The sequence below is a fragment of the Malaclemys terrapin genome, chromosome 8, assembly GCF_027887155.1.
Source record: "Malaclemys terrapin pileata isolate rMalTer1 chromosome 8, rMalTer1.hap1, whole genome shotgun sequence".
In the NCBI taxonomy this organism is placed as follows: domain Eukaryota; kingdom Metazoa; phylum Chordata; order Testudines; family Emydidae; genus Malaclemys; species Malaclemys terrapin.
Genome location: NC_071512.1, coordinates 30,917,607 through 30,941,631, shown reverse-complemented (window position 1 = coordinate 30,941,631; position 24,025 = coordinate 30,917,607). Strand labels below are relative to the sequence as shown.

General features: G+C 42.1%; 1 protein-coding gene across 1 annotated transcript in view; it reads right to left on the bottom strand.

Annotated features, from left to right (window-relative positions):
- DOCK2 (dedicator of cytokinesis 2) overlaps nucleotides 1-24,025 on the bottom strand; it is a 500,577-nt gene that overhangs the window by 24,623 nt on the left and 451,929 nt on the right. The window contains exons 39-44 of the mRNA XM_054038081.1: nucleotides 23,288-23,377; nucleotides 21,754-21,858; nucleotides 20,110-20,251; nucleotides 12,860-12,941; nucleotides 8,925-9,009; nucleotides 7,267-7,353 (exon numbers count right to left, since the gene is read on the bottom strand). Of these exons, the coding sequence (XP_053894056.1) occupies nucleotides 7,267-7,353; nucleotides 8,925-9,009; nucleotides 12,860-12,941; nucleotides 20,110-20,251; nucleotides 21,754-21,858; nucleotides 23,288-23,377 (591 nt within the window). The remainder of the gene's footprint in view (nucleotides 1-7,266; nucleotides 7,354-8,924; nucleotides 9,010-12,859; nucleotides 12,942-20,109; nucleotides 20,252-21,753; nucleotides 21,859-23,287; nucleotides 23,378-24,025) is intronic.

Here is a 24,025-nt window from a genome sequence, read left to right as displayed (position 1 = left end):
TTGGTGTGCATAAAAGCTCCCCAGTGTGCATTAGTGTAGTACTGTCTCAGTGAGATCAGATTGTTAGATAAATGCTAACTTTCTCAACGGTATCAAGTATCAGGGGGTAGCCGTGTTAGTCTGTATCTACAAAAACAACAAGGAGTCTGGTGGCACCTTAAAGACTAACAGATTTATTTGGGCATAAGTTTTCGTGGGTAAAAACCTCACTTCTTTGGATGCATACCGTTTCTCAACGGTACTAAGTTAATGCGCATTAGGTAATTTTTAGCGCACACTGGAAGGGTCTACAAGGGCTAATTAATATGCAACACAGCAGTGTGCTTTAGAATTCAACCCCTCTAGTGCTCATTGCTGTACTGTGTAGACAAGCCCTTAGTTAACTTAATGTTGATTTAAGCCTTAAAATTTCAAGAGAGTGGTGTTGCATGTATAATGGCATAGGCATATGTGACCCTTCACAGACACATAAAAGAGAAGGTCCCTGCCCCAAGGAGCTTCAAGCCTCCAGTAGACAAATGATACAATGGGAGATGACAAGAGGAAGGGGAAGGAGAAGAGACCATATAAAAGAAAGAGAAAAGCAAAACTGCTCTTGGGGAGGGCATCAGTATTCACAGAACTCAGGTCATTTCTATGGCTTTGTTCAGTGCTCTTTAGGTTGTTAAACAATGATGGGGTTCAAGACCATGTGGTACCTGAATAGATGATACTGATGGAAAGCTAACAAGGGAGTTTTGATAAAGGATATGAGGAAGAAAGGGAGGCTGTGCCGGGGACAGGACGGATTGTTAAAAAAAGATGGACTGGTGTGGAGCAGACCAGGGGAGCATTAAAGAGGAGAATGGGTAGCACACAGGACCTGAGCGATGTGGAAAATGGAGATTAGAGTCAGGTAATAGGGGATAAAATATATTTGCTCTCTCTCTTTTTTTTTTTTTTGGTAAAAGCTCTGAATAGAAATAATTTTAGGGAAAAATTAATTAGATACAGGTTTGAACCCCTAACATCAGATCTCCCAACAGTCCTAGTTTTCATGGCACTGTCCCATGGTCAGCCCCAGAACCCCCTGTGCCTGTTGAAGTGAAAATTTCCCACATTCAAGTCTGCCTAGGGGAAGGAGCCATTTTGTTTGCCCCAGGCCCTCCATTTGAGAAGGTCCCCAAACTGAGTGGCACTGCAATCTGGCGCACGGGGTCACAGTGCCACTCAAGTCTGGCCCATCAGCTTCTCCATCTCCATCTATGGAGGGGCAGACAGGCCAAACATGAGTGGTGCTGTGTCCTGCTTTAGCCACATGAAATACTGGGAGGTATGTTAATACTGCAGTTTATGCATAAAAACCAAGAAAGAAACTAATGATCTTATTTTTATTCTCAAAAATGAATGACATGCCAAAAAAAAAAAAAAAAGCCCTCCATAAATGGTAAAGGCAATTAGATTTTATTTTTCTTTGTAATACTTTAGGGTGTTGCTATTAACATACATAAGGAAATTTTTCTTAAGAATGAATTTTAATTTGACAGTCTCATACTCACATCTCTATACTTGGTTATAAATATAAGTTGCCAAGGAAATATTTTTAAAATGCAGTTTTTCCTGAAGGCAAAACCTTTGTGGGGATTTTACAATATGATCCTAATATGTTGATGAATGTGACATATAAGAAGGAAACCAGATAATATTTAGAATTGGCCTATATACAGTATATAATAGTTAAATTTAATACTCTGAAATGTACATTCAGAGTTCTGTGAAATTCAGCCATTTACATTCAAATTATTTTAGTCAAATTATTTACAGTTCACAGGGCTGCAACTCAAACAAAATCACTAAGTTTTCTGCATGTTTCCATCTCAAAATAAATAGCCATTCCTTTGCACTACTGAAAAATGAGTTTGTCTAGAGTTGAGCCCCAGCTAAAACTTTTCAATGAAGCTGGCCAGACTTTGGGGTCCATAGGTTTTCCAAGTATTAAATCTCCTGTGTTCTTTTAGGCTATAAAAGCTATGCTTGGCTAAGCAATGGAATTCCAATTCCTGACTGTTAATAACCACCTGAGTTGTACTTTATAAAATTTATAGAACACTCAAGATGTAAAGATTTTAACTTGCTGTGATCGTTCTAATATGGGTCTGAAGCAGCAATAAAAACTTCACATTCCATTTCTGTGCAGCTGGCTGTATTAATCAGGGCTTCCATTTGGCTTTGAGCAGGCCTTCTGTGGGATGGACTGATGTTCCTTTCCCCTGAATCAAGCTCTTATATCCTTCGTAGGCCAGATTTCTTTTAGCAGCACATTTGAGATCCTGGATCTGAAGTGATGTTTAGTTTTATGGTCAATGGGATTTTTAATGGATCAAATTAAAAAAAAAAAAAACTGTTAAGGCAGCAGGTTAGGAAGAGGGGCAACTCTCTACCCCTCCAAGTGCTTTTTCAGGCTTCATGTCAGATATTTCCTAATGGTCCTGTCTCTTTTAGTGCATCTACATGTGTGTATTCCAGTGATGCTCAGGAGCCAAATTAGTGATCAACATCACCTAAAAGAGCCACAGTCGTGTGAATTCATTATTTCATTTACTATTTTATATATATTATTCTCACAGCAAAATGACTGAGCAAGTATTCTACAATTGGTTAATAACATAGTAAAAGCATCCTGAATAGTTGATGACTTAGATTGGTTAATAATTAAATCACACAGCGGGTTAATACCACGTGCTGCAAGGAGCCACAGGAGACACATTAAAGAGCCACTTGCGGCTCCAGAGCCTCAGCCGGACAATCGCGCGTGTATTCATTTCGTGGGGATTGGCGAAGCTCCCTGTGCTGCACTGAACTAATTCCCCATTTCCCAGACTGGTTCACTGCAAGTAACAAGAAGACAAGGAGTCTGTTGAGTAAGAGGTGCCTATTGTTCCTTCTATTCTTTTTTTATTTTTTGATAGAGGTGGCTCCTGAAGAAAGGAAGTAACCACTTGTGTAGTAAAGGCAAAAACATGAGCGGTATCTGAACAATCATTTTAAAAATTGTCCAAATTCTTTTAGTGGCCATAAATGGTAAGTTTTCTGTGCATTTTATGAAAATATCAGAGGGATACCTCTGAGAACTTATAATTTTCATATTAGCAAAGGGGATACTATTATCACATTTTATGATAAGTCACCACCACAGGGATTTCCTTCAGATGATCTCAGATCACCAGTGTCAATTCAAGGGGACTGTAATAAATATCATGTTGAGAATGATACTTTTGTGCAATTACAGCAGATAAAAACTGAAATAAAGTACCAATAATATAGACAAACTCCTCAAAACAAGGAAGGTCAGAATCAGTAAAACTGAAGGAATCTCAAATTATTTTTGTACTAGCAATTGCCAGCACTTCTTTGGCCCATCATGTACCAACAATACCTCAGAGCTTGAATATACAGACACTTTATGTGCGGCAAGCCAGGATGTAAATCTGGAGGAGCCTGCTACCTTGTGCTAACACTACAGAACGATTAGTGCAGGGTCCAAACAGCCAGTTAGTGTTTGGAAAGCTAGTGTGCTGTAAATGTACACTCGGGCTTGCTGCACACTGTGGGTCTGTGTAACTAAGCCCTCACTCCAAAAGCCAAGAAGCTTGCCCATGGTCACTTGAATGTATTTTTTAAGACTATCTATCCTTTTGTCAGGGACTCTCAGGACAGTACCTTACCATATGAGTGGTAATCTTCAACCACTGCAGGGCTGAGCTGTCAGTCATTTCAATGTATTGAATTTGTGGCGATCAGGGGAGGGTCCCAGAAGATTGGAAAAAGGCAAATATAGTGCCCATATTTTAAAAAGGGGAAGAAAGATAATCCAGGGAACTACAGACCGGTCAGCCTCACTTCAGTCCCCGGCAAAATCATGGAGCAGGTCCTCAAGGAATCCATTTTGAAGCACTTGGAGGAGAGGAAGGTGATCAGAACAGTCAACATGGATTCACCAAGGGCAAGTCATGCCTGGCCAACCTGATTACCTTCTATGATGGGATAACTGGCTCTGTGGCTATGGGGAATGGTGGATGTGATATATCTTGACTTTAGCAAAGCCTTTGATACGGTCTCCCACAGTATTCTTGCCAGCAAGTTAAAGTAGTATGGGATTGGATGAATGGACTATAAGGTGGATAGAAAGCTGGCTAGATTGTCAGGCTCAAGGGGTAGTGATGAACAGCTCGATGTCTAGTTGGCAGTTGGTATCAAGCGGAGTGCCCCAGGGGTTGGTTTTGTTCAACATCTTTATTAGTGATCTGGATGATGGGATGAATTGCACCCTCAGCAAGTTCACAGATGACACTAAGCTGGGGGGAGAGGTAGATACGCTGGAGGGTAGGGATAGGGTCCAGAGTGACCTAGACAAACTGCAGGACTGGGCCAAAAACAATCTGATGAGGTTCAACAAGGACAAGTGCAGAGTCCTGCACTTAGGAAGGAAGAATCCCATGTGCTGCTACAGGCTGGGGACTGACTGGCTAAACAGTAGTCCTGCAGAAAAGGACTTGGGGATTACAGTAGATGAGAAGCTGGATATGCAGTGTGCCCTTGTTGCCAAGAAGGCCAGCGGCATCTTGGGCTGCATTAGTAGGAGCATTGCCAGCAGATTGAGGGAAGTGATTATTCCCCTCTATTCGGCACTGGTGAGGCCACACCTGGAGTACCGCATCCAGTTTTGGTCCCTCCACTATAGAAGGGATGTGGACAAATAGAAGACAGTGTAGCGGAGGGTAACAAAAATGATTAGGGGGCTGGGGCACATGACTTACAAGGAGAGGCTGAGTGAACTGGGGTTATTTAGCCTGCAGAAGAGAAGAGGGAGGGGGATTTGATAGCACCTTCAACTACCTGAAAAGGGGTTCCAAAGAGGATGGAGCTAGGCTATTCTCAATGGTGGCAGATGACAGAACAAGGAGTAATGGGTTCAAGTTGCAGTGGGGGAGGTCTAGGCTGGATATTAGGAAACACTAGCAGCGTGGTAAAGCACCGGAATGGGTTACTTAGGGACAGGGCCAGCTCCAGGGTTTTTGCCACCCCAAGCGGGGGGGGGGAGGAAGCCACGATCATGATCAGCGACACTTCGGCGGCAGCTCCACTGCGCCGCTTTCTTCTTCGGCAGCAGGTCCTTCCCTCCAAGAGGGACCGAAGGACTCGCTGCCGAATTGCCGCCGAAGAGCTGGACGTGCCGCCCCTTCCCCTTGGCCACACCAAGCACCTGCTTGCTGCGCTGGTGCCTGGAGCCAGCCTTGCCTAGAGAGGTGGTGGAATCTCCATCCTTAGAGGTTTTTAAGGCCCAGCTTGACAAAGCCCTGGCTGGGATGATTTAGTTGATGTTGGTCCTGCTTTGAGCAGGGGATTGGACTAGATGACCTCCTGAGGTCTCTTCCAACCCTAATATTTCATGATAATACTAAAGGAGAGATTCTGTCAAAATCTGGTAGAAAAATTGTCAGGCAAGATAGATGGTTATCTTCTACCTTTTACATAGATGTTTTACTCATTTGCAATAAAATGTCAAAATGTTTTCCATGACACAAGGTGGGTGAGGTAATATTTTTTATTAGACCATCTTCTGTTGGTGAAAGAGACAACTTCTGCACTCCACAAATATTGGTCAATATTTTACCAGCCACTGGTAAAAAACTAACCACCACTTACCCCAGAAATATAAGAACATAATAATGGACATAGAGTCCATGTAGCCCAGTATCCTATCTCATGACAGTGACCATTTATTCCTGCCATTTGTTTCCTATCTTTTAACCAGTTACTGATCCTCAAGAGGATCTTCCCTCTTATCCCAGGTCTGCTTACTTTGCTGAAGAGCCTTTGGTGAGGGACCTTGTCAAAGGCTTTCTGAAAATCCATGAACACTATATCTACTGGATCACCCTTGTCCACACACTTGTTGACTCCAGTCAAAGAGTTCTAAAAGATTAGGGAAGCATGATTTCCCTTTACAAAAGTTGTGTTGACTCTTCCCCAACATATCGTGTTCATCTATTTGTCTAATAATTCTGTTCTTTACTACAGTTTCAACCAGTTTGCCTAGTATTGAAGTTAAGCTCATCACACTGTAATTGCCAGAATTTCCTCTAAAGCCTTTTTAAAAAAATCAGCATTACCTTAGGTATCCTGCAGTCATCTGGGACAGACACTGATTTAAGTGATAAGTTACATACCAGCATTGCTAATTCTGCAATTTCATAATTGAGTTGCTTCAGATTCCTTGGGTGAATACCATCTGGTCCTAGTAACTTATTCATGTTTAATTTATCTATTTATTCCAAAACTACCTCTATTGACATCTCAATCTGTCACCCTAGATTTGTCACCTTAAAAGAATGGCTCAGGTGTGCGAATCTTCCTCACATCCACTGCAGAAAAGACTAATGCAAATAATTCATTTAGCTTCTGTGCAACAGCTCCGTCTTCCTTGAGTGATCCTTTAGCACCTTGATCATCCAGGGTTTGTCTACACAGGGATAAAAAACCTGCGGCTGGCCTGGGTCAGCTGTCTCAGGCCAGTGCGGCTTGAGCTCCAGTGCTGAAAAATTGCTATGTATCTGTTCAGACTTGGGCTGGAGCCAGAGCTCTGGGATGCTGTGAGAACTCAGTCTTCAGCCTGAGCCCCAAAGCTCAAGCCCTGGCAGCTTGAGTCAGCTGCCCGGGCCAGCCACAGCCATGCTGCAGGTCTTTTAATCCCATGTAGATGTACTCCCAGTGGCCTCTCTGATTGTTGGCAGGCTTCCTACTTCTGATGTACTTAATTTTTTTTTTTTTGCTGTTAGTTTCTGTATCTTTTACTAGTTGCTCTGCAAATTCTTTTTTGACCTGCCTAATTATACTTTTGCATTTGACTTGCCAGAGTTTATGCTCTTTTCTGTTTTTCCTCTATAGGGTTTGACTGCCAGTTTTTAAAGATTGCCTTTTTGCCTCTAACCATCTCTTTCACTCTGCTGTTTAGCCATGGTGGCATTTTTTTTTTTATTTGGGGTAGACATATAGTTTGAGTTTTATTATGATGTTTTTAAATAGTTTCCATGTAGCTTGCAGGGATTTCACAAAAAAACTAAAATGTACAGAGTAGTAGTCTTGTGAGTAGATTTAGAAAATAAAAATAAATAGATAAAAAAGATTTGAACCATTTAATCTCAAAATCAGTCTGTGTTAGAACTGCTACACTACATTTATATACATTAATTTGTATATCAGGATACTTAGCATGTAAATACCCACCTGTGACATGGAGACAACCTCAAACCAACGCAGAATTCCAGGAAGTTTGTAAGCTGTAACAAATGATGTTCTCTCAATCCACATAGACTGTTTTTTTTTTTAAAAAAGAGAGAATACAGGATTGAAACCTTAGTCTTTTCAGGATAGAAGTTGATAGAAATTACATTGCAAAATAAAAGATTAGGTAGAAAAATGACAGAATAATTTGTGCATAGAAAGATGCAGCAAAAGGAATCCAGCACAGCAATTTGTGGTTTATTGTTTCAAAACTAGGTCATCATTAAGCTCTCAGTCTATACAAGGTAAGGAACCCTCAAATTTCTATTCCCAACTCTGCCACTATTGCCTGTGTGATCTCTGGTAAATCACTTACTCTGGCCTTCTTTACTCTGAATTAAGAAACTTTAAGGAAAACAACTGGTCCTACCAGCAGTAGGAGTTCTGTATCCGAGTGCCAGAATTCTAACCACTTTGTTGCTGTAAGCAGGTTAGTCAATGTGGTGGATTAAACTGCTAACAGCCTGCCTACCCTAATGTTCCTCCTATTATTGTTACCACGGGGAGCCAAGTTGGTGGTAGCAACAGTGGGAAATTTTAACAACAGGTCTAATGCAGATACAGACTCACTATCTCAACTGCCCCATATGTAAAACAGAAATACTAATATTTACCTTCCTCAAAAAGTACCATGTGTTACTACAGTGTCTGATTCTCAGACAGACCCATTCCACATCACCATGCCAGGATGTTAAAAAGTTCTAGTGTCATGTGCTCTGGGTTTGGGACAGTGTGTACAGTCCCTGTCCACACAAGACCTATCACTAGCTAGTGCTGTTAGTCACTGATCAGAACAATACACATAATTTAAGTGCTTCATACAATTTGAAATAAGGTGCTCTTACAAATCTGAAAACCTAAGTTGTTTTCCCCACCCACCTCTGACAGCACTCAACTGTACAATTTTATGATATAATAAAACTTTATATATTTATTCCTCTAAAGTAAGAAAACTTACCACACTGCTGTATATGACATTATAAAAATCATATAATTTATAGCACTTGTAGATCTCAAAGTGTATTAAAACTATAAACATTATTTGTAGTTGTTGCATTATTGAACAGCTGATGTGAGTCAATATGGCATATACAGTACTCAGCACTTCACATGAGTGATGAAAACAGACAATTTACACTCCTTAGCCCATACTGGTAGCTTATGAGTGGAGCAGTTATTAAGTACTAGTGGTGATGCATTTTATTGATATGTATTTACATTTTGTCTTGTTTAACAATAGAAAATTTTACTAGAGAACTTTTCTGCATAACCAAACTGTATTTAACTTACTTAACTGAGAGGTTTTACCTAAAATTCAAACAATGAAGTATTACGATAATAAAATGGGAAATTAGGGTACAAATCAGGAAATGTAAAATGAGAATATGTTGAAAAGTACTTAGAGTAATGTAGAAATAGAGAAGCCCTAGATTTAAATTGTACTGTAGTTGAAATGAAAATAGGTCGTTTCAGATCTTGAAACTAGGCCTTCCATAGTGGGGCAGCTGGGCATGACTATTAAAGGATTAAGCTCTGAATTCACAACCACAGCAACTCCAACATGTTTTACAAAGATGCTGCCATGTCAAAAAATTACTTACAGCAAATTCATTTTCAGGGTCAACAGATCCTTTCCTGACTGGTCTTGAGTAGTGGAATCGTTGAACATAGTTGGATTTATAAAAGCTGAAAGATTTAAAGAAGATGTAAAAAGCATAATTCAAGCACAGCTGGATTCCACCATCAAAGTAACTGGTTTTCTTTTTGTCTGATTTTAAATTAAGTATCATTTAGTGTTCATGAAAAGCGCAGCAGTAACAGCATGGAAAACTGAAAACATTTATCCACCAAACAGGGACAGAAGCACTAAGTTTCATCACTGATGTGCCTCAACTGTGACCTGGAGGATGTGGGCGTTTCAGAATATGGATGAAATACTTAGGGGAAGCTGTAGAGGAGGTTTTTGCTTTTATTGACACCCACCTCTGAATTATGTTTTATGGATTGACCCATAAAGCACTGTATATTGTTAAGAACACTAAGTGACCAAGTGGAGCAGATGATATTTTGTTTTGGACTTAAATGTGTGCTTGTTCAAACACATCCCATGCCAAATCAGTTGATCAGATCTCCTGATAATTCTGCTTACAACACAGCAAAATAGCTGTTTATTAAACATGTGAAGCCATAAACAACTATTTCTTTTCACATATGGATGGATTTTGAATAAAATCTAATAAAAATGGAATAGCAAGGTTGAATACACCAGTAGCATAGAGTCATAGAATATCAGGGTTGGAAGGGACCCCAGGAGGTCATCTAGACCAACCCCCTGCTCAAAGCAGGACTAATCCCCAGACTGAAATTTGCCCCAGATCCCTAAATGCCCCCCCCTCAAGGACTGAACTCACAACCCTGGGTTTAGTAGGTGCTCAAACCACCGAGCTATCCCTCCCCCCAGTGCATCTTCATACTATGATCTCCTTAGCTAAAAAATAATCTTCAACTACTGTTCCACTACAAGAGGAACATACACCGCCCCCCACCCCAACCACTTTACCATACTATTATAGAGGATTGAGCGGTAACTTGAAAAGAACACAAAACATACAGTCCTGGCCCTTTAAATATTGTACTGCCCAAGAGACTTTATTTATTTATAGGAATTCAATGTAAAGCAAAGCCAAGCAGAGATTGACTTTGCAGGACAAAAACAATGTTATAGGTCTAGGTGCAACTTACATAAATATTTCCAGAAAGAACTTCAAAAATGATCTGGTATTTTGGCAGAGTAGTCTTAGAAAACAAAGAGCCGAGTCTGGCCAAAGAGCACTCTCATTTTGCTCATTATTGGGAGTGTATGATTCCTGAACTAGGTGACAACCATTGAAATCACCTCTTTGATAAAGCACACTGATTAAAGATGCATATCAATTCAAATAATTGTATATAACCCCTTTTAGGACAGAAATTTTCAACCACTTTACTAGAACGAATACACTAAAATTATCTCTTAGGAATAAGAATTATAGTTACAAACAAGTAGTCTTCTCAAAAATAAATCCTTCCTATTATTGGTGGAAGAAATTTAATGCAGTCTGGCTGAGTTCTGCAGCTGAGACATGATTTCAAAATCTTACATAAGGCAAAAGATTTTCCTTTATGTAGAGGATTTCAAGAGTCTTACAGTCACCAAGTTCAAACTATGGCTGGCACTGCAGTGACTTTAAAGTCCAGTGAAAGAGGGACAGATTCACTAAGGTGCTTGTCAGTCACCATTTATAAAAAAAATTCAGGTTGAAATTGGGAGCAACAAATTACATTTCATCTCAAAATAAGAGAAATATGCTTGTTCCCATCCTTTTAGTTTAGGTGGCTCATTCATGCTTTTGCATTCTGGACTAGTTGCAATAGCTGTAAAGATGCTACTGACAAACCTGCAGACAAAGAATTGCAGTAATCCATTCTGAATGTAACAAAAGCCCGTGGAACAGTTTATAAATCAGAAAGAGCCAGGCAATGGATTCTAACTGTATTTAATAAGATAATAAAAAGCTGTTGAACTTTCAGCCTTCTTTCTGAAGAGACTTAATGCCAATATTGTTAAAGGTAACCCCCACATTCCTTCAAATGTGGAACTGCGTGACGACATCCTTCTCGAGCAAAATGCAGCTGCCTCACATTGCTTTCAGAAAATTCTCTTAGCTAAGAATCAAGACCCTTTTATTCAACTAAGAAGATATCACTGAGTCTTATATTTCTGCTAAGCTGCCTGAACAGGATTAGACTAAAAAGATAAGGATAATTGGCTGTTATCTGTGTATTCCTGAAAAGAAAGATGTTACCTATCACTGATCAGTTCCAAGGAGGGCATGTATAGTGCTAATATCCTTGCCATATATGACAGCTGAATAGGTTGGGTGAAGTTGCTCCTGAGAGCAGATTTGAACCAAGCTAGCATATTTCTACCCCATTAAAGATATACATTTTTCTTCCTGTTGAATCAAAGCCTTCTAAACCAATACAAGGAACACCAGCAATTCACCTCTACGATAAGCTAAGCTTTACCATTATCTGCCTTACTTCAATAGTAAGAGCACATTGAAAAGGGAATTCAGTTTTGACCACTTTTTCCTAGGACTACTAGTAGCAATAAGAGATCTGAAACTGGATCAGCTAGATGATTATTAACATGTGGGACATCAGGACCCAGATATGTTTCTGGGAAGAAAGAGTTTTTGGGGGATGGAGCCAGTCCCCGGGAACAAAAGACTTCCCAGGAGCATTGTGCAACTGGGTACGGAGGGAGGTGAGACCCGTGAATCCAATCCAGACTTGGACTTAGGAGGAAGAGCCACACACCCTCGGACACCAGGTGGCAGCAGGATTCTCCCTCCCCGGTCTATGAACTCAGGGAGCAGGCTTCTGAGGGAAGAGCCAGATGAGAGTATTGCTTAGGAGAGGATAAGCAGGGAAGGAAGGTGTTAGGAAGGACCCAAAAAATAATTAGGAGTAGACATGTTGGAAAAATTATAGAAAATAAGAGAGTGCCATGCAAACACTAGTGAGTTTTAATGTTCAGAGGTGACAGTAGCTGTCTCAGGCAGGAAGGGCAAGCTGGATGAGGGTGTCACTGTTCCTGGAACTCCAGGGTTCTCTGAATTAGGCATGATGGAAGAACAGAAAGGCAGCAGTTGTAGAGATGCTGTCTTGGTGTTGCTGAAACCACCAGAGGTGACATCACTGGGAAGAGAAGGAGAGGAGCATTGCCCCTGAGGCTACAATGGCATATAAAGTAGTTTTTAAACCGGACCTGCCTCTGCTCTCTACTAATATTGGTTCTGCTGCCCCCAGTGCTCACCTGTGTGTGTTTGTTTAGGTGGTTATTTTGTTTATTTGTTTAGGCCAGGTAGATCTTCTTTTAATCTAAACCTATCCCTAGTGCTGCTGCTCTTAGCCAATGCTTTAAATAAGCAGTATCAGGAGAGAATTTGAAAGAACTAACACTTGCTTGCTTCAGATTCCCATTGCACCTCACCCTGTAGGCTGTGAGGAAGTGTATTAGCAAAAACAGTAGCATTGATTTGGAGGTCAGACAAGTATACAAATTCATGTTCTGTTCTAGAAAAAAAACACATCCTCCATCCCCTGCAATTTCCCCAGGGAACAGGGATAAGAGGCTGAGAACTGTGTTTTAGGGAGAAGAAAAGCAGACTGTGGCAAAACACTACCCTGGCACACAACCGTTCAGTCCCACTGAAATCAATGAAGCTGCAGTGCGTATATATTAGAACAGAATTTGGCTGCATAGCCAGAGTAAGTTGGGCTTTTTTCTGTAAGCAGACGGTAGTGTTTAAATAGCTGCTGAGATTCTCTGAAATGTCAGGAAAAATAAATTTAGTAACTGAGATAAGTGAATGCACCTTGGCTCACCAATAAATTGGCTGTATTAATAAACTAATTAGTTCTCCTTAGACTATTAACCCAGACTCTCACACCTTTTATGGTAACATTTATCCAACAAAAATAAACTTACTTTATGATTTGATCGGGTACTGGCTTATTTTTGAATCTGGTATGCTCCTCCAAAACTGGTTGCACAGTAAAGCACTGAATGTCTAAAATCACACAGGTTAAGGACAAATGAAAGATATTATGTAGCCTGGAAAACAAAGAACATATTGTCCAAGAGCAATCTTCCTAAGATTTTTATTCTAGAGAGGAAATATTTGGCGTTAACACTGAAAAAACAGACTAATTTTGAGATATATACAATACGGTATCAGTTATCTGAGTAGGTTTACTGTTAGGTTAGAGTGCCTGTGAGTTAATTTATCACACTGCACAGTTTATTGTATTACAAAACAAAGACTATTTGATACAAATATTTTCATTACTTAGCTTTGACATAGGCATAGCACGTGGCATCAATTGGCAAAATGTCATGATGTTTAAAGTTTTAGATCTTTGTCCAAAGTACTGTGTGTCTATAACGGGGTCAGCACCTGCCTCTTGTGCATGGCCCCTATTCTCTGGCCAATAGTGCCCACAAACACAGTTCTTTCACGGGGTGGCCCCCACCTCTCGAGGATGGCCCCCTTAGTCTCGGTTAGGTGTGAGCCTGCTTTTCATTTTTGGTCTTACATCAGGGTGGTGCCAGCCTCTTGCAAGCACCCCACCCCAGCCGCTGGTTCTCTTGGCTAGGCTTTGGCAGCTCAGCCCTCTGGCTGAGCCATACATGCTGTCCCCCCTTCTGAGGTATACAGTCCTGAGTTCTTATCATGGCCCTGATATGGCGCCATAGTTCTTAGGTTTCTTCCCCGAGGTACTGCCTTCTTCATCTACCCAGCTGGAGCCCATTTCGGTACCCTCAGCTGGTGTCTTTTTCAGCAGCCCTCCCTGGGCTCAGTCTGCAACCAGATGAGCAAGACCCATCTCAGTTCCCCTCACCTGGTCTGGCCAGGTCTTGGGATCAATCCCCTGGGCTCAGCTTGCCTGCACTGACCTTTTCATGGTCCTGCTGCTACTCTATCCATCCAGCCAGGCACCTGGTCTTTGGCAGCCTCTGCTGGGCCCAGTTGTGTCAGGTGAGCTCTCTGCAGTGAGCTATCCGCAGTCCTGCTGGTCTCCTAGCCAGCCAGGCACCTGGTCCTCTCTGATCAAGGTCCACACAGCAACTGAAGGCTCTGCTGTGCTACTTCCCTTTTATCTGGCCCTTCTGTCCTCTTATTGGTCGCTCCAGCAGCCCCTCTAGGCTGCCTGGAGGACTTCTCACTGCTCTATTCTAAGGCAGGGTGATGCAGGGCCACGAAGCCTCCAGACCTAGTCCACCCTGCCACAGTATCACTTGTGTCTCAGATTTCCATTTTATAGGTGGGTGCTTAGTTTCAATAGAATATTGCGTGGGCATAAATCATATTCTTACACATTTCACTCAAGCACTAACAGTCAGATTCTGCCATCTTTCCTTATGTGTAGTAGTGCCTTGCTCTGTGACTAGTCCCATTCATTTAAATGGGACTACCTAGGTGTAAGTTGCTCTTTATTCTGAGCAAGAATGTCAGACTCTGACCCTTAGAGAGGAAATATAGTGATTAAGACACTGGACTGGGATTCATGAGATCTGGGTTCCAGTGTTATCTTGGGCAAGTCTGTCTGTCTCTCTGTGCTTCAGTTCCCCATTTGTAAAATTGAGGTAATATTACTTCCTTCCTCACTAGAGTGTTAAGATCAAGAATGCATGTGAGGTGCTCAGATACTACAACGATGACTGCCATAGGGAAGCCTACAAATAATAAATACACAGATTTAAAAAGGAGATAAAAATAATCCTGGGTTTAAACTGTAATATCTGATCCTTTGGTTACCCTTTGCTTCCCCACAGTGAATTCTGGGGACTTTTGAACCCGGATCCAAATCAGTGGCTCTCTAATGGTCCAGATTAGAACATGAGGAAAAGGAGACGACAAGTGAGCGATCTACCAGGAACATTCCAAACAACAAAATATCTTTAAGTCCTTTTCAAAATAAAGTGGAGAATGCTGATTTGAGCTGGATTTGATGATTTAACACATTCCAAAGGCTAGGAACCCCCACAGCCATGGCGCCACTGCCTGGTGACATAAGGAATGACAGTGGGCTCTATAAAGGGCAGGTGGTGTACAAGGGCAGTTTCAATCACAAGTGTTCAAGGAAGTCATGCATGTGGCCTTTAATGAAGGTCTTGAATGAAAAGCCTGTAAAAGACAGGAATGCCACTTTAAAGTTAGCCAATGCCATTGCTCACCACTGTTGTTACAATGCCAAGTTGGTAAAGGTAAAGTGTGTGTGAACTTGAAAGAAGACTAAAATAGGCAGAGTGCCCCAGAACTGGGGAGGACGGGGGGAGGAGAGGGTGGGCACACAAGTCTTTAGAAGAGAAACAGCCTATATATGTGAAACTGGAAACTGAGGTGTCATGTAAATAGTTGCTCATCACTTTTATGAAATTATCACTCTCTGAAGCTGAATTCCATCATATATTGCTGGTGCCGCAGCGCCCTGTCAGCTCTGGAGAGCTGAACTCTGGTGAATCGCCTCCTCCAGAGTTTTCAAATATATTCATGTTTGCTCATTAGTTTTGCTTTTCATCAAAACAAAAAACAAACAGAAAAAAACCCCAAGTCGAACCAGCATTTCTGCCGCCCCAAGCAAAAAAAAAAAAAAAAAAAAGCCGTGATCGCAATCATGATGGGCGGCGGCAATTGGGGGGGGGAGGGAAAAGTCGCGATTGGCAGTTCGGCAACAGGTCCTTCGCTCCCAGAGGGAGTGAGGGACCTGTCGCCCCTGAATTGCCGCAGGTGCCGCCCCTCTCCCTTGGCCGCCCCAAGCACCTGCTTGTTAAGCTGGTGCCTGGAGCCAACCCTGAGTCCAACAAAGGCATTTCAAACATTAAGGCTCGTCTACAAGATGTGTTAGTGCAGCACCAACTGGGGTAGAAATTCTAGTGCACACCAGCATGTTGTGCATTAACTGGCCTGTGTGGACCCTGCTGGTGTGCAGCACAAGTTTCCTAGCATGTGTTAACATAGTACCACGGGACAACATCAACACACACTTTTATTACACACCAGATTCCACTTGGCAAGTTAATGCACAACATGCTGGTGAGCAATAACTAATTATGTAGCCAAGCCCTAAATGCAGTAGTACAGGTGCATTTTGGGGATGAAGGGGGAGTATTGTTCAGAATTATGTCACTGTGCCACCAGGGTGTTTCTAACACAAGCAAAGGATTTTTGAGAAGGAGAGAAAATACCCAAGCTGGTGAGACAAGACATGTGTCAGTGACTAAGTAGATTTAAACTTAGATTTCAAGTGTTAGAAAAGCATGTGCATGATTTATTTACAAGCAGTTCTAGGAAGCCAGCTGATGTAGCCCTGACCATTGTTGTGTGTAGCTTTTGAGGACAATTACAATATACTGTTCAAATAAAAATGAAGAGTGTTTGGTTCTTACAATAGACTTCTGAAATGATGCCCAGCAGGTAGCAACAGGCGGGGTGGATGTCAAAAGCTATCACATCTATACGCTAAAGTGTGTTTTTTGAAGAGAGGGTGGAGGATAAATTAAGTATAATCAGAGCTTCTCTTTAAGTGCTTCCCCTCCACCCCCCCATGAGTGTTGGGGACCGAGAAAGGAACAGATGATATCTCGACAACCTGTTATGAAGTATTCTTAAAAGAAATGCATAATGGTTACAAGACTTTAAGTGCATGTTCTGTAAGTGAGTCGGGCCATCAAAAACCATAGTACAAAATAACTAACTGAATAGTGAAACATTTATATTTATGATGTTTCAATAAAATATTGCCTTATCTTATAATTCAGAAATATCCTGGAAATGAAAAGAACCAAGAAATATTGGAAAGTTGTAAATAATACTGATAATATGGTGTGAAAGCACATGAATTAACTAAATTTAGCAGTTCATAACATTGGATGTTACAGACAGACCACATGCATGAATTGTATTGAATAACAACACTTTGCGCTGACAGCCCTCCCACTGAGCCTGTCAAAGTGCTTGCCAAACAATAGGAATTCATCCTCACCGTTCTCCTGTGCGGTAAAAAATCCTTACTCTCCTTTCTTACAGCTGAGGGACAAAAAGGGGAAGCAACTTGCTCAAGGTCATACCATGCATCTGTTGCACATCCAGAAAAAAATAACAATGTTTGCTGGCGCTCAGTCCTGTGAGGAATGTAGGAATATTTTAGCAATGCAGGTTCCAGATTTTGACTAAACTAATAATTGTCAGTGGAACATCATGCCCATCTTATTTTGTCTGTTCCACACAGGTTATGACTGCTAGTCTCACCCTCTTTTCAAGTTCAATGCAGTTTCTATCTATTACCAGTTCAGAACATAATATATTTTTCTTCCATTTGTATCCTCTAGTTCGGTTCCCAAACTTGGTTCGCGGCTTGTTCAGGGTAAGCCCTTGGCGGGCCGCGAGACACTTTCTTTACCTAAGCATCCGCAGGTATGGCCGCTCGCAGCTCCCAGTGGCAACGGTTCGCCATTCCCAGCCAATGGGAGCTGCAGGAGGGGGCTTACCCTGAACAAGCCGCGAACCAAGTTTGGGAACCCCTGCTCTAGTTAATCCCTCACTGTTCTTCCTTTTGCTTTTCCAGTTCAGACCAGTGTACTTAGGCAAGTTAGCCAGTTTAAACAAAAAAACCCAACGGTCATATGTACCTGCAAATATTTACAGATTTTTGTTTTCCTAAAATCAGACCAAAACTTTTGAAGTTCTAGGGTAGGATTTTTAAGAACCATCAATGTTGGCATAACTCTGCTCCTACTGCAACCAATGGGAGTTTTACCATTGATTGCAGTCAGGGCCGCCTCTGGCTTTTTTGCCGCCCCAAGCAAAAACAAACAAACAAATAAACAGGGTGCAAACTTTCGGTGCCACTTACTTGGTGGCTCGTGGCTGCCTCCCACAGCTGCGCTGGCAAGCCTCTGGGCGGGCGGCGGTGCACTCTGGCTAACAGGACTCCCTGCACTGCAGACATGCCCTGGGCAGCGGAGTGCGCACCCTGGCTAGCCGGGGGAGGGAAGCAGGGGGAGAGAGAAAAGGGAGGCAGCCAGGGCGCTCGCCACATGGCCTCTCCCACCGCGCCACCTGCCGGGAGGGCTCTGCACCGCTCCCGCCTGCAGGTGAATTGAAAGTTGTTGGTTGGCGTGGAGGAAAGGACACAGGCTGCCGGGCTTGCTGCAGACCTGGCACCGGCTGGGGCAGACGGAGCACACAGCCCGCTCCCAGCAGGGCGCTCCCCTCCTCTGCGCCGCCGCCCCCTACAGGGGCGCACTGAAAGTCGTCGGCACAACAAAAGTAAAACAAACAAACAAACAAAAAAACACAAGGGCGCAGCGCGGCCGGAGCAGCGAACCAAAAAAAAAAAAAAAAGGCGGCCATGCCACCCTAAAATTGGTCGGAATGCCGCCCCTTAGAATCTGCCGCCCTAAGCACGAGCTTGCTCGGCTGGTGCCTGGAGCCGGCCCTGATTGCAGTGTGAAGTTCCACAACAGCACATTGTGTTAGGTGCTGTAGAGACACAGAGTAAGAGACAGTCCAACCCACAAAAAGTTTACACAATCTGTTTTCAGCATGATGTGAAGGGAATTAGACATACAATTGCTGTTCACATTAATGGGAGTTGTGTATAGTAACTCTCCACTTAACGTCCTCTCGATCTTATGTCCCTGCTCAATTACAGAACATGCTCAATTTAAAGTTGTGCAATACTTCGCTATAACGTTGTTTGGCTGCCTGCTTTGGCCACAGATGGCAGCCCCCCTATCAGCTCCCCTACACCCCTCCCCCCTACAGTGCCTCTAGCCTGCTGGCAGACCCCGCAGATCAGCGCCTTCCCCCTCTTCCCCCTGCCTCCTGCCCACGGCAATCAACTGGCTTGCGGCGTTCAGGAGGGAAGGGAGAGGAGCGAGGACTCGGCGCGCAGGCTCCCCCTCCCTCCTACCCTCTGAACGTCGCAAGCCAGCTGATTGCCGTGGGCGGGAGGGAGGGCGGAGGTGCGAGGACGCGGTGTGCAGACTAAATGGGGGGGGAGGAGAAGAGGCGGGTCAAGGATGGGGGTTTGGGGAAAGGGGTGGCGTGGTCGGGCCGAGGGTTGAGCACCCCGCCCCTGGTGCTTGCAGAGTAGGGGAAGCTGCCGCTGCTGTTGCACAATGTGCTTCTCCTAGCCTACAGCACCTCCTAGCCTACACCACCTTGCCTGCCTCATTGTCTCCAGTACCAGTGGGCTTGTGCCTGTCTGGGGTAAGATGGGGGCACCTCCCAGCTATAGTACTGTACTGTACTGTATGGCAAAAAAAAAAATTCCCTGGAACCTAACCCCCCACCCCATTTACATTCATTCTTATGGGGAAATTGGATTCGCTTAACATTGTTTCACTTAAAGTCACATTTTTCAGGAACATAACCACAACTTGAAGTGAGGAGGTACTGTACATGGTACTGCACACACATGCTGAATACATGCCTTTCCATAAAATCATTTTATAGTGATTTAGTTCACAGTGCTGCACTGCCTCAATCGACAGATTTACACCATACTACTGTACAGGAGCCCCTTGTCTGTAGGCACCTTCCTGCTTAACATAACTCCACCTTAGAATCATAAGGTTAGAAGGACTGCAAGAGTCATTTAGGCTAACCGCTGCCAAGATGCAGGATTTGTTGTGTCTAAAACACCCAACATAGATAGCTATGAGACTCCTTTCATAACCCTTCAGTGAAGGAGCTTCCACAACCTCCCGAGGCAGTCTGTACCATGGTCCTACCGTTCTTGCAGTTAGGAAGGTTTTCCTGAGATTCAATCTAAATCTGCTATGCTGCAGTTTGAACCTATTGCCTTTTGTCCTGCCCTCTGTGGCAAGGGAGAACAACTTTTCTCCATCCAGCCTTGTATGTCTTGAAGCCACATCTGCTTACTAATACTGGCAAAATCCCTTTTTCTCTGAACCAAGTACATCTACAGGCAAGCAAAGCAGCTCAATTCTGTTTTTTCATTGTTAAGAGGATTTGAGGATGCTCCGCACCTCACGAGACACTCAGAACTTTGAATGATCAAGTCCCCTAGAGCCAACCTCAGTAACAGTGATTGCCATCGCTGTATACCATAATTCACAGGAACCATGAACTTCAACAGTGTTGCTATCAGACTCCCTTGACAAAACAAGTTTTTCCTTATTCTGTAAATTCCTGTCTTTAAGGATACATTGACCAGGAGAGTTTTTCATATCCTCTCCAGGGGCTGAAGTGGTGTTCATCTTCTCTGCATTTGGAAACTGGCTCATCAACTGTGCTTGGAAATCTTCTCTCCGCTCATACTCCTTCCCACGGTAAATGAACACTTTGTTCTGCAAGAGACAAATACTAGATTTCTTAGACTGGAAAGTCTTTGGGGCAGGGCCTGTGTGTGTGTTTGTACAGGGCCTAGCACTGTGGGGTTTCTGAACCTGATAGTGGCCTCTAATTGTTTCAGAAATATAATAGTTGCTTATAACCCACTTCCACTAGCTCCAGGAAAGTGTCACTGATTCCCCAAAGAAAATACTTCATGCTGTGAGACAGAAAGAGGAAAAAAAGGCTGAATTCAGAATGTGCCTTTACAGTAGTAATTAAACAGGCAATGGGGAGGTGGGTGAAATATTAAAATTCCTTTTCTTCTTTCCCCTTTATGAAAGAAACATGCTTTATAATATATGTATAAATTCTCATTTCTCCATCCCTCTCCCCCAGTATTATAAACTTCTCATTTACTGCACAGTCAATTCCAAGGAGTTCTTGTCCATCGTTCAGCGTACGTGGTGTGACGAGATTGGGAAGGGAAGAAGCAGTTGCTCTTATAAATATGTGAAACACACTCATTGAGTGTTAATTTTTGAAGCAGGGGGAAAATTCATTATTATTAAATTAAATTAAGGTGAGTAGTCAAATACTTTAACCTAAATACCTAACACCTAAAACCTAAAAATAAGGTGAAATTCTCTCCTCTGCAGGCGTTCTACTGAATGTCTTCCACGTAAAATCAGACTGTAAGGCTGAACTGGTGAAGGGAGGCATTCCATTGCTACTCAAACATGAGGGTGTATTTCACCCTAGCCCAAGTCTCTCCTGGAGCCACAACATCCATGCTGCTATTAGCGCACTAGCCTGAGTGGAGCTAGCACCAGTCTGCCTACATGGGCTAGGAGGCTTGTTTCCAGCTGCAGTGTAGATATACTCTTAGTGTGTAATTGCAAGGTCCACACGACCAGGTAGGTGCAGCAACCTAGAGCACTGTAGACTTAACCTAAGCTTTCCATCTCGTCTCTCTGACAAGCCCCCAGAAGTGTGGACACGCATCCTTCAGGTGTAGATAAGGAGCAGTTCAGATGTCATCTTTTGTTCGCTCATAATGAGAGCTACCAAAAATTACAAATGTGTGTGAAAATGAACTAGATTTTAAGGTTTGATAGGAACTTCAAATGTCATTTCATTGCTTCCTGGTACCCTGTACCTTCATTAGTCTGTGAAATATGTAACATTTGGGAAGCCTTTGCTTACTTATAATATCTTGTAAGGATTCAGCATGCTGCCTTTTTACTCCATCACTACTACTATGAAGGTATTCTAGTCTACAAGGGAAATCAGAATAACGACACAATCAACTTAGACGCATTGCCATCCGGGAAGGCTTTAATGTGCTATTATAACAAGTAATACTTCAGATAATTGTGAAATCTGGTGCCAATGCAGGATTAAATGGAGATCAGTTTTCCCCAGTGACTAAGTACATTTTTACTAGTACAGTGCAGTGGTGTTTTTATGAGTATAGAAAAATATAGTTGAAGGAGTAATATACGAAGTAGAGACTTACCCTGAGAAAAGTGGGAAATCCTTGGCCATAATATCCGACGGCAAAGTAATCTGGTTTAGGCCTCAGAATTTTCATGATGTTTTCATAAAATTTAGCTTGTTGAATCTGAAATCAAAAATGATATCTCAGTCTTGTTGTTTCAGAATCATAATACTTCAAGGAAAATGGTTTCTATATTTAAATTATTACCAGGATAATTTTTAAAAAATACAGCATTCAGTCACTCTTTACACAGTTTTCTTGTGCCACATTGTTTTATAAATTGTTTATGTAAGCATAATACACAGCAAAATTAAATGGGGTCAAACAATTTAAAATGTATGCAAAGTCAGGTAATCCCTAACTAACAAGTTTGGAAACAAGCTATCAAACACCTCAGAATTATACTAGGTAGGATCCATAGTTGGTAAGTAACTTCATTGATAAGGTTAGTGAGATAATGAGCTTGAAAATGTTTCATGTCCTTAATGTAGCTTGGTGAGGACTGGGCCAGCTGTTCAGAATAATGGTAGCAGTGGTGAATGAGGGGCAGACGTACGTATGCTATACTGAGTTGAGAACAGTGCTTCATTTTATTGACTGTGTTCTCAGGTATAACATTGCATTTAGTCTGGGCTATGTAAATGTAGTCTGCAAGAGATTTTTTTTAAAATAAGGATTATAATCTTTTGATTTATGACATATAGAGGAAGTCTGAAAAAAGTGCAAGTGTGAGGAGTGGTCAGGATTCCTCCAGATTTGTTTTTCACCTTAAACATTTCAGGAATATCAAGTTCAAGTTTTGACTCCCCTGGAAGGTTCGGGTATGTGTTCATTTTGAGCTCTAACACCTTCACTGAAATGGCAAAGGTGTTGAATCTTCAAAAAAGCCTCCTTTATTCAAAATTTGGATTCGTTATTGAGGATAAATATGTGTGAGTAAAAACAAAACACACAGTGTTTAAACAGCCGGCCTAAAAATCCCCTCCGCTTTCATTTTCTCAGCTTTCATTCTATTGGCTTTTGTGATGGCACCACTTCACTAGTTCTCCAGTCACCACAGACTCTTCCAGGCTTGACAGGATCTGAAATTCTAATGTCAAAAGCATATGGGGGCGGAGGGGGGGATATTTTAAACCTTTCTTTCTACACCATAAAGAAGAACCAAAAAAGGGGCACAAGGCTATTTTATGTCCTTTAGGTAATTTTTAAACCCTGCAAGTCAATTAATGCAAGGTAATCACTCCTGGGATTTGCTTTGTCTCATGTAATCTTATCTCTAGAATAGTGTCAAATGATTAAATATGCATACATACATATATAATAATTAACCACTTTTATAAGGCTCTTTAGCACAGGAACTTTATTATTTAATTTGTCAAACTTCAGGGCATGATCGCTGACAAAGTAAAGAATGTGAAATGATCTAAAAATGAATATGGATCACAAATTCCTATGGACTCTTCAAAAACTTGTCTACCTATCTACCATTTGAGAGTTCAAAAATATTTATTTATGTTCCTGAAATGTTTTAGAGAGCCATGTATGTTCTTACCAGGTTCTGGCTTAGAAGTTCATAGTCAAAAACTTCCATTTCATACTGCTCTGCTAGCTCTTTACATAAGGATATTGATTCTTCCCACATCTGCAAAGTAACCACAAATTCTAAAGTAAAATTACACAGGTACAATCGAATACCAACAAATACGGTTTTAAGGAACAGGAACCACTGTTTAACTATGTATCCTTATTGATTAGGCTATCTCTAAGCTGCAGTTATCTATTAACTGCACATATGGAATGGAAGACTCAAGGCACCCATAATTCCAGGAGAGCAGCTTAATGTGCAGAGTAAAAATATTTTATGGTTCATTATAGATAGGAACAAGTGAGTTTCCATTACAGTTACAAGAACACCACCAAAAATCATCTGACCTTTCAGTATCCTCCAAACATAGGTACAGCATCTCCAAGGGCTCAGACATAAACTCCATGCACATTATATTGTGCTTTCTAGGGGCCCAATCCTGTAATTTGTGCTCCCATAAGTAGTCCTTGATCAGGTGAAATGTCCTTTTCAGCTAAATGATCTTGAGACCAAACCACTGCCTGCCCATGAGACAGCAGCTTATTTCATTCCTCACAACATAATTTCTGTCTCAAGAAGAAACACTGGAAGGAAGGCATGCTACAATGGATATAGTGAGCCAGATTTTCCAGTCTGCTGTAAGCCTCACACAGTAATTTTAAAGCAGCTGGGAGACCGCGGGTGGACATCTCCCCCTCTGCAGAA